The sequence below is a fragment of the Petaurus breviceps genome, unplaced genomic scaffold (genome assembly GCF_028583685.1).
Source record: "Petaurus breviceps papuanus isolate PSGF00001 unplaced genomic scaffold, PetGlider_PUasm1.0 221, whole genome shotgun sequence".
Taxonomy (NCBI): domain Eukaryota; kingdom Metazoa; phylum Chordata; class Mammalia; order Diprotodontia; family Petauridae; genus Petaurus; species Petaurus breviceps.
In genome coordinates, this window is record NW_027185877.1 from 7,246,629 (window position 1) to 7,261,012 (window position 14,384).

A 14,384-nucleotide genomic window follows, 5' to 3' on the forward strand; every position below is an offset into this window, starting at 1 on the left:
TAACATCTCTTTTGACGTTCAGTGTCACATCTCCAACTGTCCAATCAAAATTTCAAACTGGATGTCCTACAGATATTCTGAACTCAAGATGCTAAAACTAAATTGGTCTTTCCTCCCAAAACCCAGCCTTTTTCCTAACATCTCTATTACTATCAAGCCCACTCTTCTAGTCACCCATGCTTGCAACCCAGGTGTCATCCTTGATCCTCACTCCCTGCTCCTCCAGATCTTTTGCATATGTTCCATTCTCTCCTCTGACACAGTCACTGCTCTGGTACAACAGGTGCTTATCACTTTATGCCTAGACTATGGCAATAGCCTTCTGGTTGGCCTGCCTGCCTCAAATCTCTTCCTGCTCCTTGTTATCTTCACCTTAGCTATCAAAGTGATCTTCCTAAAAGTGCAAGCTTGACCATGTCACTTCCTTTTTCAATAAACTCCAGCGGTTCCCTAATGTCCCTGGATCAAATATAAAATCTTCTGTTTGGGATTTAAAAGTCTTCATAAACTGGCTCTTTCCTACTTTTCTATCATCTTACACCTTACTCCCTTCCACTATGATGTCGTAACTTTGCCTCCTTGTGTTTCTCATACAAGACAATCCATCCCCTGAATGATCTTTTCACAAGCTGTCCTCCATGCCTGAAATTCTTTTCCTTCTCTCCTCTGACTTCTGGATTCTCTTATTTCCTTCAAGTTTTAGCTAAAATTCCACCTTTTAAGAAGGCTTTTCTAATCCTCCCTAATGTTAGTGTCTCCTCTGTCTTCAATGACTCTTTCCAATCTTCTCATTTCTCACCTGGCTGCACTATTTTGGAATTTCTCAGATTTCCCCACTCCCCGAGTTGTACACCTTCCCCACGACCAACTGCTGTTTTCAGCTTCCTTTTGCATCTTGTCTATTAGATTATAAGCTCCTTGTAGGCAGAGACTATCTATTTGGTTTGCATCTCTAGCATTTATACAGAGCAGGCACTTAATAAATATTTATTAACTAACTGGATTTATCCTGTCTCTATCTTATTTGGACACAGTTGTTTCCATTCTGTCCTATTAGATTGTGACCTCCTTGCTGGCAGTGTTCTGGTCTTTCTTTGTATTCCTAGTGCTTAGCTTAGTGCCTAAAACCTATCTGGTGCTTAATAAATGCTTGTTGACTTGACTAGTAGGTGGCAGGAGCAGGTAAAACCCTCGAAGGTGGAGAATTTTAAGTGCTAAGACATGTGAAAACATCTCCAAAGAACTTCCTTTTCTTCTGTCATTCAAAAGACAAAATCTGCGTCAAAATCACAGCACCAGATAACAGGTAGGTAGCTATGGGCAACTGTAGATTCAAGGGACTCAGTATGGTTTTCAACCTAACCATGGGGAGATTAGGAGAGAGGAACATTTTAAAGAAAATAAAAAAGGATCCCAAACAATTCTCATTTGTGATCCTAATTAGTAAGTGATATTTAGTGATGCAAATGACTAGCACTGGTCATAAATAAGTATTTTCAATTATTACATAAGATACAGAATAGTTTTATTATTGCTGCGATCACCACCACCACTACTACTAGCTAGCTAGCAAGCATTTATATGGAACTTTAAGTTTTACAAAATAGTTTACAAATATTATCTCTGTTCATTCTCATAACAAATCTGGGATATAGAGGTTCCTCTTACAGGGGAGGAAACTGAGGTAGAAAGAGATTAACCGATTTGTCCAAGGTCATTCAGTTACTATCTAAGGCTAGATCTGAAGGTCTTCCTGATACCAGGTCCAGTGTTCTGTGCACTGCATCACGAGCATCACCAACTGAAGCACATAATGCTTTATGAAGTACTTTTGGGTGGTTCTTTATGGAAGAATACTTCATTTCGTTAAAAATGTTTCTCACAGAAGACAATTTTCACTGGATACAGAATTACTAAGTCTTGAAGTTGAAAACAATATTCCTAATAAGTGACCATCCATTCTAGGCTTGATGTAATACTGGGAACATAAGTTTTTGGCATCACAGAGTCTAAATTGACTTCTGGGTACTTCCTATGTACTGCTCTTAACTGTGCCCCCTGAGATCAAGGAGAAACACATCTAGTATCTCTTTATAATGACATCACATCAAATACCTGAAGAAAGTTGCCCTTTGCTCCTAAATCTCCTCTTCCTCAGCTAGCCATTCCCAAGATCTCCTCAACCTGAACCACATACAATTACCAGCCTGGTTGCCATTCTTGAAGCAGGTTGCAGCTTATCAAAATCCCTCCTATGTCATACTCAACAGGTGGTATGACAAAGAGAAGTGAGAATTATTATCTCTCTCACAACAGATAGCATGTCTCTAATTATGTTACTTTTTTGACTATCATCTCACACTAAAGAGTCATTTTGAAGGTCAAGTCCCCTAAAATTCCTAAATATCCATTAAATAAACTTCTATCTAGTCAGATATCACTCATTTTATATTCATGACTGATTTTTGAACCCCAAACTTCAAATTGCCAAGTTCAAATCTTATTTCATTAAATATAAAGCAACTAAAAAAGAAAATGGATTGTATAGCTAGTCTCTATGTATATACTTCAATGGTCCATGGCTTCAACTATATAAGTAATTCATCCATTGTATACTATCAGATCACCCATCTATGGCCATTTGTTTTTTGTTCCCATATACAATGTAGGGAACAGTTTTGGGGAATAGGAGTAGGGTACCCTTCCCCTCCCCTAACCTACTACCCAAAGGGCAGCTAGGCAGGAAGAAAATCATGGCTGCTCATACCACCTGGCCAAGCTAGGAGTCACATACTCTAATGCTTCTGGTTAGACAGATGACTACCAATATGTCCTTTAATGCCTTTGGTTTGACCATGTACTCTTAGGCCCTTTAGCTCCCAGAGAAATACTATTAGGCTTGCTAATATATCCTAAGGTCCTCTAGGTCTGGCTGTTTGTCCTGGTCTTTCCATCTGCTCAACAGCTATAATGCCAAGCAAAGGCAACTTCCCAAGGTTCAAAATACCAGCATAGTATTTTGCTGCTCTACATTTTATTCAGTGACAAATTAAGAACAGAGAAAATCAAAATATAGCATAATTCGAAATACAGCATTCACCATGTGTAGTTCAATAATTTCCAAATACTACTCCACCCCTGGACATTACATTCATTTAGTCAATCACAATCTCTTCTCAGATGGAGAATAGTTTCCAATCATAAGCAAAGTACATTCATTTGGTCAGTCACAGAGCACAATATAGTCAAAAGTTTCCTGCTCTTGGATCACAACTGAATAGCCCATCTACCCCAGAGTTACAACAAGCTAAAGCACACCATTTAGTACCCAAAGAGAGGTCTTTTCTTCATCTTGACCCTAGGCAGTTCTCAGCAATCTTTGTTCCTGGGGAGACAAAGCTTAGCAAGGCCACAAGATACATTGCCAGTGTCCTCCTTAATTCAATCTCTGTTTGCAGAAAAGTCCTAGGACCCCTGAAAACATTAGCAAAACACTCTCACAGGATTTCTGTAAACATACAACAAGAAAATCCTTCTTCAGGGCTTCTGAACCAACAGCAACGTTCCAGAACCTCTGCAACAACAGCACTGGCCTTCACCAGTGGGCGCAATTCACCCTCTGTCTGCAGAACAGTCTTTGGAACCCTGAACCAGCAGCAAGTTTCCAGAACTTCTGCAACAACAGGGCTGTCTTTCACCAGTGGACAAATCTGGCAAAACGACATCAAAACAGACAGACAAAGTACCAGCACAACAGCCACGTCTCCTCAGTCCTTGGCATCTCTGAGTGGCAGCTCTCAAAAGTCCTGGGCAGTTCAAAATGGTCCTCAACAATCCTCTCTGTCTCTCTGCCTCCATGATGCTGCTTCCAAAAAATTCTTCTGCCTCTCTCTCTGCTTGTGCCTCTCTAAATTCACGTCACCAGCTCCTCCCAGTTCAGCCCTTTCTTTTCATGTCAACAAGTCCATCGCACAAGTGGAATTCACAAGCTCTGGGTTTTAACACAATCAATCCGAAAACCAAGCCAATACAGGGGGATCTTTAAATTCCATTACTATTACAGCAGCTAAACTTTTATGTGTTATTTTCTCCAATTAGATTGTTTTCCTTGAGAGTAGGAACGCCTTGCTTTTTCTGTTAGTATCTCCAGGTCTCAGTTCAGTATTTGGCACACATTAAGTGCTTAATAAGTACTTTTTCATTTATTCATCCTTCAATAAATTCACCACAGTATCAACACAATGGAGGCCTACACTCAACACTGTAGAGAACACTGTAGCAGTGAAGCTATTCCACTATTATCCCTCATTCTTTCTCTGTGACCAGTTTACCTCCTTTTCCAATTATACATTTTCTGGATGATAAAGTTTTTTTTTTTTTTTAAGCAATTGGGGTTAAGTAACTTGCTCAAGGTTACACGGCCAGTTATTTCTGGGTGTGGTGCTGAGTGTCTGAGCCCGGGATTCGATCTCCAGGTCGTCCCAACACTGGAACCGGTGCTCTTACTCGCTGAGACACCTGGCCGCCCCGGGATGATAAAGTTTTAACACAAAAGTATAAGCAAACACTGGATTTGGAGTTGGAGGAACTGAGTACAAATCTTGATTCACCTACTTACTATATATGAACTTGGGTAAGTCCCTTCCCATCTGGGGCTCTTAGTTTCCTTATCTGAAAAATGAGTAAGTAGGACTTGATGATAGCTAACTTCCCTATCCAAGCCTAATACTATCTTGAAAGAATCTGGCAGGCACCAATAAGCAACCACAAGTCAACCAAATCTACTACCCTTACTAATGGAGACAAAAAGCACCAGAAAATGTACTCATTGGTAGATACTTTAAACAAGATTTCCACGTTCCTTTAGAATGAAGTCAGACACACTCATTCATTTCTTTCTCACTCCTTCCATGTCCAGTCCCCTTAAAATTCAGTCCTGTTTGTCCCAAAACAAACTCTTCCTACATGGGAATCAAGAGAAGCCAGAAGCAGATGACTCTCTCAGATACTTCAATATTGTAATTATAATAGCTTTGCATACTACCTGTATTAGCCCTAAACAGGGTACCAGAAATTCTCTCTCCTCCAACAAAAAAAGATTCAGCAGCATTTAGGCTGCCAAACTGTTATTATTTTTATCAGTAAGTTGTGTAATCAATATTTTCATGTGCTACGAGCATAAAATAGATTAAACCAATTAGAGGGCTAAATAATCAAAAAGCACTAGTTAACAACAGTAATGATTAAACAGCTTTGTAAGCAGCCTAATGAAATAATAGGACTATTTTTGTATATGTATACAATATACTTACCTTTTCTCTGTAAAATGATCATTTAAACATTTTTCTATAAAAATATATTTTCATGTAAAAACAATTAAAAAATCTGAGGTAAAATTAAAATTGTTCTTATATAATCTTTTCTTGTTCTTTGTATATTTAAATATTTGTATTTGTTGATTAACAAGTTCCTCATGAAAAAGAAAATTTTAAATAAGAATTTTAAAATAACAGTTGGTTACATTGTATTTGATTTGAACTCTTCACAAAGGAAACAAGAAACAAAGACGAGGCCAGAGGAAAATGAAAAATACTAAAAGCAACAATATCTTAACAAAGAAAGTCACAGCTAAAATAAAACCAACCAATATTTATAAATATCAAAAAACACATACTTTACTAGGTCTATCCTGTTATTTATGGCAGCCCAATGGAGAAGTGTGACATTTTCTTTGTCTGGTTGTCTCACATCATAACCTGCTTCCACCAACTCTCTGCAGCGTTCATATATTCCATATCTTAAAGAAAAAGAAAATTCTGGTGACAATGTTATTAATATCTCAGAAGAAACTGAAATCTAAAAAGAAGAAAATATTGCAGGCATTTAAAAAGATAAAGCTATTATGCTGGACCTCTTAAAATTTTTTTTTTTACTTTTAGAAATTTATATGAATAATATAGCCTGAAATGTTTCATACATAATAACTCATTCCCTAGGGTAAAAATAATTAAGACTACAACAAAATCATAATCTCCCAGCAGCTCATTTAGCATTACTAGTCATAAAGAGTCATAAAGAAAAGGTTGGCACAGTAAAATCTTCCTGCTTTACTAAATAGCAACTGCAAATATATTCATAAGATATACTATCACCATAAAAGTAGGCAAATTTATAGTAATGATATGTAAAACTATCAATAAGTCAGCTAAAAAGTTATTAGTCAATGCTGCTATTCTATCAAAAATCATATGCTAAAATTTAACAGATAATAGGAAACACTGATGTTATTCTATACTAAAAAATACTGTATTTTAAGGGAAATTAGACAAAACTACATTTAAATAAATTTTGCATTTAACAGCATAGAATGTTTTCTGAAAGATAAATCAAGATCCTTACAACACTCAAAAATCTTAACCTTATGTTGTTTCAGAGTCGAAAATTATGCACTCACTTCTTTAAGGAAAAGCCTATTGTAGCATGTGAAATCTAACAAAAAGGTAAACTGAGGCAAGTTTCTTTGCATAACATATAATTTCTTATCAAGGGAATACATTCTGATAATAAAAGGTCAATGGTTTGCCTTCATTTATGCCATGAAGCTCATTTTTATAAGCACAGAACAAAGAACAGAATAAAAATTATATCATTGGCTATGGTATTAGTAATATCTTAGGGTTGGGGAATCATAATTGTCTACATCAAGGAAAGTGGGCATAGCCCCCTAGGATGGTGACCACTTCTGAGTATAAGAAATACTTCTGTGAATTTTATGGGTCTCAGCTGCTTCCTGAGGTCACCAATAGGGACCCAGGTACATGGGCCTACTGGTGACTGGAGGATTACATAAGACCACCTTTCTGAACTATGGGACAAGGTCAATTAGTTCAGCTTCTCAAGGATAACACACAAACCTTATAGGAAAAACTGAGATAATGTTTTATGAGAGTATTGAGAACAGAGTTTTTCTTTAACTAACAACGACTCTGGGAAAGCATAAGCCTTTGGTATGTATCTTCAGAGACTGAACCTTGGACATATGAGCTTCTTCATTCAAAGAGAGATTCAGTTTTGTAACATGGAATACAGAATAAAATAACTTATAGAGTAACATCAAATACAAAATACAAACTCTCAAACTCACTCTTTCCCACTTTATCAATGTTCCCCACTTTCTGGCTATCACTCCTCATCACCATTGAAGATTGGTGTGGATGACAATATATAAGACTTTTTCTCAGTATCCACTTACTCTCTTTTACTTTTCTGTAGAATATGACACTGATGATTATTCTTTTCTCTTAATATTTTCTCCTCCCTAGGCTTCCTCCTCCCATCTGTTCCTTCACACTCTCTCTAGGCTTCTTATCTAGTTTCTCTCCTGGGTCCTTAAGAGTGCCTCTCTATAGTCTTCCTTTACGAGTTATCTGATTTCAATTACCAAGTCTATACAGATGACTCTCAAATTTCTATCTCCAGTATTAATTTCTCTCATGACATACAGCTCCATATTTACAATTGCCTGACAGACACAAAGGCTGTGGATGTCCTGCTGGCATCTCAAACTCACTACGTCCAGAAGTGAACTTATCATCTCCACTCCTCCAAGTTATTTCTCTTGTCACCTTCCCTGTTCCTATGGTTAATGATATCCAGTCCCCTAAACTCAAAACCCCATTTTTAAAAACTTTAACCCTTACCCTGCCTCCTCACAACCAATCAATTGCCAAGTCCTCTCAATTCTATCTCGACAATCTTTCTTCTCTTACCTACTTCTCTGCCACAAATCTAATTCAGGCCTGTATGAATCTATTTTAATAGCCTCTTAATCCATCTCTCTGTCTTCAGTCTCTTTTGTTTGTCTAATTCAGCCTTCACATAGCTACCAAAATAAGCAACTTGATGCAGGATTCTGACTGTTAGTTCCCTACTCAAAAACCAATGGCTCTCTATTACTTACAATATAAAACACATCATTCCTTATATAGCATGTTCTCCAGTCTTCTCAACAACCTGGCTACCTTCTTTTGGAAATGTTCCAGCTTGTCTACGTTTTCCTAAAATATAGTGCCCAGAATTGAACATGATATTCTAGAAGAGGCCTAACCAGGGCAGAAAATAGCAAAATCATTATCTCTCTCATTCAGAATACTATGTCTTTATGAATGTAGCCTAGAGCTTTTTTGGCTTCCTTGTCATATTATTAATTAGACTCATATGAAGTCTAATTAGATCAAGACTATCATCCATGTTAGCTATACCTTCCAAGTTTGTTGTCATTTGTACATTTGACAGGCATGCCATCTATGCCTTCATTAATAATTATGTTAAACAAAACAAAGGGATGGGTTACTCCATTAGACACCTTTCTCCAGGATGACATAATAATGACATCATTACATTTTGTGTCTACCTAACTGTAATATTATCCAGCTAATATCTCTCCATCTTATTCATAAGTATAACATTAAGAGACTGTCAAAAGCTTTGCTGAACTGTATTATCTTTATAGCATTCCCCCCCGCACCCCGATCAAATAATATAGGATTTGAGCTTTCCCTTGAAGACAATTATCATGTGCCCTTAAGTCTTTTCTTCAGGATAAACACCCCCACCAAGTTCTTTCGATCAATTCTCATTTGACAAGATATCAGGGCCTTTAGCATTATGGCTGCCTTCCTCTGGATGCTTTCTGTCTTATCAAGGTGAGTTTTTCTTGTAATTAAAAATAGTTAATGGCATGATGACATAGTTATTTACCTAAAATTTCACATATCTGAAAGTCACAACACTCAATGCATCATGTAAAGGCTTTTTTGGATACCACTATGTGATAAAGAAGGAAATGGAGAGAAATACCAAACTTTTCTTTTGGAATACCAAATAATTTGTTCAATTAAGTCTTAATGTTCTTTGTTTTGTTAAAGTATAAAGATTAGAATTTAAGAAGAAACTATGCTTAAATTTTTTATACATGTAAAAGAAATAAGTAAAATTATAAGAATTTTAAGCTATTCACAAGCTCAAGAAGGACTTATACTCCTACAAATCAAAACAGCAAATAAACACTTACTGTGTGGCTTTGACTATGTCCCATGTGCTATAATCATCAATGTGGCTTTTACGTCCAAGAGGTTCACCATATCCATGGTTATAATGGCTTTGAGGCTTGATTTCCTAAGAAACAGAATCATACGGTTTCCAGAAGTTTAAAACAGAAAAATAGCTTATTAAAATAGAATTAATTTACTAACCATGCTTTTTAAATAAACAAAAAATGCCTATGAAGTAGTAGCCATTTGTCCTATTATATTTGGAATTTTTTGGAGGAAAGGCATATAGCAACAGGCCTACCTTCTGCAAACTAGGATAGGAATAGAGTCAATACTAGTGGTGTCTGTCATCTAAGGAAAAACCTACCTAAATAGGGATAGGCTCTTCACTATAATGCTGAATAGCAAAAAGTCTATTTTTTTTTATTTACAGCAACCCAGGAAGTCAATCTATTCAGCATAAGAAGGTTTCAGTCAATATTGTGATGACAAATGTTAATTAAGGAAGAGCCAGGATTTAAAACTAAATCTTTTCACTTAGTGAGTCACAGATTTAGAACAGGAAGGGATTTTCAGAACTATTAGAACTGGAAAACTTAGTTACATATATACCTCTAGTTCTGTCACCATGAGGAAGCCATTTAAACTCTGTTGCTTAGGTTCCCCAAGTTATAAATGGGAGAGTCTTAATGAAATCATAATGGAATATAGACACATACATATGATATGAGTAAACTGAATCACTAGAAACTAAACTCCCTGCTAACCCAAGACTGGTATCTAACGACACCACCCCCTTCTTGGGTCCTAGATCTACATCTGCAAAAAACTTGTATAGCCCTAGAGAAGTCACTTAACCTACTGTTTAGGCCACAGTTTCTGTTGCTGTAAAAATAAGGGGCCCAGATTACAAATAATGTCTAAGAAAGGCTGAGCTTATATTCTAAGGTTTTCTATACTGTAGTATATAAAAACACTGGTTCTGGGGGGAGGGGGCAGTGTCAAGATGGTAGAGTATAAACAGGACCTCCTCGGGGCTCTGGCTCCCACCTCGTCCAATTCATGTAAAAGGTGATGCTGAACAAACTTTGGAGCTACAGAACCCACAAAATGACACAGAGAATCTAACCTCCCACTGAGAACAGCCCAACAGACTGGCAGGAAGTGGCCAGCCCAGCACTCTGGGAGCCGACCCCAGCCCCATGGGAGCCAGAGGTCTTAGCCCCAGCATGGCCTGACCAGCCGCTGGTTGGAGGGACTTCAGATCACCAGCAACTGTGGCAGTTTCCAGAATTATCAACCCATATATGCTAAGGACAAAGTGAGAGGTCAGTGCAGTGTAGACTCTGGGATCCGGTAGTGCAGTTGGCCTTTATCCCCTAGAGGGAGAAGCCGCTGAGGCATGGTGGTGTGTGGCCGCTGCCATGTGGCAGCTTCAGCTCCTGGCCTGCAGATTGTAGAGCAACCAAGCAACCAGTCTGAGGGGTAATTGCTCTTGCTTTAACCTGCTTGGATCTGGATTGCAGTCTAGGGTGGAGGTCGTGGGGTGTGCGACCAGCGTGCCAGAGCATGTGGAGACTTCAGAGAGGGTACCCAACTAATACCTCTGGCAGCTGAGGAAAACCCCAGCAATTTAGGACAAAGCTCCCCACTCTGATAGCAGAGTCCTACTGTGGCAAAAAGCCAAAAACTAAAGTAATTGAGTGGCAACATGAGCAACCCAACTTTAGACTACTATTTTGGGGACAAAGAGGATCAAAGCATGGAACAGGAGGAAGACAGTGAAGTCAGAACTCCTGCACCAAAAGTTTCCAAGAAAAATATGAGCTGGTTACAGACAATAGAGGACCTTAAGAAGGATTTTGAAAACCAAATAAGGAAAGTGGAGGAAAAATTGGGAAGAGAAATGAGAATGATTCAAGAAAATTATGAAATGAGAGTCAACAACCTGACTAAAGATTAAAATAACACCTTAAAAAATAGACTAACTCAAATGGCAAAAGAGGATCAAAAAGGCAACGAGGAGAAGAATGCCTTAAAAAGCCGAATTTACCAGATGGAAAAAGAATCTCAAAAGTTCACTGAAGAGAATCATTGCTTAAGAATTAGATTGGAGCAAATGGAAGCTAATGACTTTATGAAAAATCAAGATACTATTAAACAGATCCAAACAAATGAAAAAAGAGAAGGCAATGTGAAACATCTCATTGGGAAAACCAATGACCTGGAAAATAGATCCAGGAGAGATAATTTAAAAATTATTGGACTACCTGAAAGCCATGATCAAAAAAGGAACCTAGAAATCATCCTCCAAGAAATTCTCAAGGAAAATTGCCCTAATGTTTTGAACCAGAGGGCAAAAGAGAGGTTTAAAGAATCCACTGATCACCTCCTGAAAAAGATCCCAAAAAGAAAACTCCTAGGAATATTATAGCCAGGTTCCGGAAATCCCAGATCAAGGAGAAAATATTACAAGCAGCCAGGAAAAAACAATCTGAATACTGTGCAAACACAATCAGGATAACATAGGATCTAGCAGCTTCTACACTGAGGGGTCGAAGGGCTTGGAATATGAAATTCCGGAGGTCAAAGGAGCTGGGATTAAAACCAGGAATCACCTATGCAGCAAAACTGAATATCATGTTTCAGGGGAAAATATGGTCATTCAGTGGAATAGAGGACTTTCAAGCATTCTTGATGAAAAAACCAGAGTTGAATACAAAATTTGACATTCAGATACAAGAAGCAAGAAAAGCATGAGAAGGTAAAACAGGGAAAAGAAATCATAAGGAACTTACCAAAGTTGAACTATTTACATCCCTACATGGAAAAACGATAATTGTAATTTATGAAACTTTTCTCAGTATGAGAATAGTTGAAGGGAACAGAAATGTACTCACATACACACATATATATATACATACACATACATATATGTGTCTATATAGGAGGGTATATGGGCATATGAAAACATGTGAATGTGTGTATATATGTGTACAAGTATACATAGATAGAGGGCACAGGACAAATTTAATAGGAAGGGATAATACTTAAAAGGTGAAATTAAGAGGTGAGAGGAATATAATGAGAGGAGATGGGGAGATACAGAATGGGGTAAACTATCTCATATAGAAAAGGCAAGGGAAAATGGTTACAATGGAGGGGAAGAATAGGAAGGCAAAAGGGAATGAGTTAACCTTATTCTCATTGAATTTGGCTCAGGGAGGGAATGACATACACACCAAATAGGGTACCTCACCCTACAAGAGAGTAGGGGGGAAGGGGATGAGAGGGGGGATAATGGAAGGGAGGGCAGGCTTGGAGGCAGGGAAGTTGAAAGCACACACTTTTGAAAAGGGTCAGGATCAAAGTAGAGAACAGAACAAGTGCGGGTGGGATAGGAGGGAGGGAAATATACTCAGTCTTTTACAATATATCCACTATGGAAATGTTTTGCATAGCTACACATGTACAATCTATACCGAAATGCTTATCTTCCCAGTAAGGGTGGGTAATGAATCTGGAAATCAAAGTTTTAAAATCAAATGTTTAAAAAAAATTTATATATATATATATATGTATACTATTATTAATATTATTCTACATGTAACTGGGAAATAAGATATACAGGCACTGGGCCACAGAGATCCATGGTGCCCTATTGGAAAGTTGGAGGGGGTATGTGTAATGGGAATGCAAATTTGGAAGATCTTCCCTGCCCCTAGGACCTGAAACATGGGAGTGGGAGGCTTGTTTTTCAGTAAATACTTTTTGATTGGCCAGTGGGTCAATAAGGTTGTTACATTCTCTGAGCCAGGAGAAGGCTATATAAGCCCTGATGTGAGGCTTTGTTTTGGGGGCTCACTTTGAGAAGTGTTCTGTGATTTGATCTGTATTCTGGGAAGCCGTTGTCCAGGCCCCCACCCCCCCCCCCCGGCTTTGAAAAACCCAGATATGGAAACCCAGATGTTGACTGGGTATGGATGTAATGGTTGGACAGTTTGGAAATCTGTCTACTTGATCTGTTTCTGTCTTGATAATTCTGCCTGTATGCTTTGAAGTTCGGGGTGCTGACCTTTTCCCCTGAACAAGGTAAATGATATACGTCTGACTGATTAAAGTAAGCTTGTTAACCCATTTTAAGTTGCTTTCCTTTATCAAAGCAGATCCAAGAACCTGCTACAGCAGCAAACCCTGAGGGCGCTTGGGGTGCTTGCTGCTACAGTATGGGAGAAGATACAGAAGAGAACAGATTGGAGAAGGGGATATCCAGTGGGATCGCTATTTTGGGGTGGTGGGTAGGGGGGAAAATGGGGAGAAAATGTGTAACTCAAAATCTTGCAGAAATGAATGATGTAAACTAGAAGTTAATAAAGCATTTGATAAAAAAAAATAAACTAACACTAATGTTAAAAGGATTTTCCTGAAGTTGACAGGCAGAGTCACTCCCAGTTATAGCAGGTTAATGGTTGAGGAAATAAGAATACTTCTCAGATACAGTTTTAAATGGAAAAGGTGGGTAATAAGAATATGAGAAAGAAGGGAAGGGGTATGGAGTATAATGAAAGAAATCATATGGGATTAATCTACATCATATATAAGTCAAAACATTTGGAGGAGGTCGGACAAATTTAGATTGTCCTATTATACAAAGTTGACTTCTTCCCTATAAAACATAACAATTCCAAATTTTCTTCTGAGTCATTATTATATAACAATCAAGCAAGCAGTCCATATTTAAAAACAATCTCAAAAATTTTTAAAGAAGCTCGTTATATGTTAGGCTAGGTTATTTCTGAAAATAATTACATCTGAATTTATTTGGATTTCTCAGGAAAGTAAATGACTGTTAGTGATAAGGGAAAGGGGGGGAGGATATAGAAAAGATATTATAGGGGAGATAAGTACTAGACACACAAACAAGACCTGTGAAGATAAGCATAAGCATTTGAAAAAAAAATCCATAAAAAGGAAAATCATTATCTACCATATTTATACTCTTTTCCAAAAGTAATTAACTCATTTTACCAGCAGATGGCACCACACACAGATATTCAATTAAATATACATCAATTAAAATCACAGGATTTTAGATGTAAAAGGAATTTTGAGGTCAACTACTCCTGCACCTTCTTCTTACAAATATGTACACTATAAGAGACATTAAAGGAATTGCCTATAATCACAAAGGTAATGTTGCAGAGCTTTAATTTCTACCTAAATCTTCTCACCAGAGAGGTTGGAGAATCAGTTTAGACCTAGAGGGGATTTTCAGAACTTCCAAATATGGAAGATTTAGGTTCATATAGTATCTCTATGTCACTATAAGAA

At 37.6% G+C, this 14,384-nt stretch overlaps 1 protein-coding gene across 1 annotated transcript in view; it reads right to left on the minus strand.

Moving 5' to 3' along the window:
- The window catches only part of ZDHHC17 (zinc finger DHHC-type palmitoyltransferase 17), a 118,870-nt gene that overhangs the window by 63,259 nt on the left and 41,227 nt on the right, over positions 1 to 14,384 (minus strand). The window contains exons 2-3 of the mRNA XM_069094812.1: positions 9,074 to 9,177; positions 5,675 to 5,797 (exon numbers count right to left, since the gene is read on the minus strand). Of these exons, the coding sequence (XP_068950913.1) occupies positions 5,675 to 5,797; positions 9,074 to 9,177 (227 nt within the window). The remainder of the gene's footprint in view (positions 1 to 5,674; positions 5,798 to 9,073; positions 9,178 to 14,384) is intronic.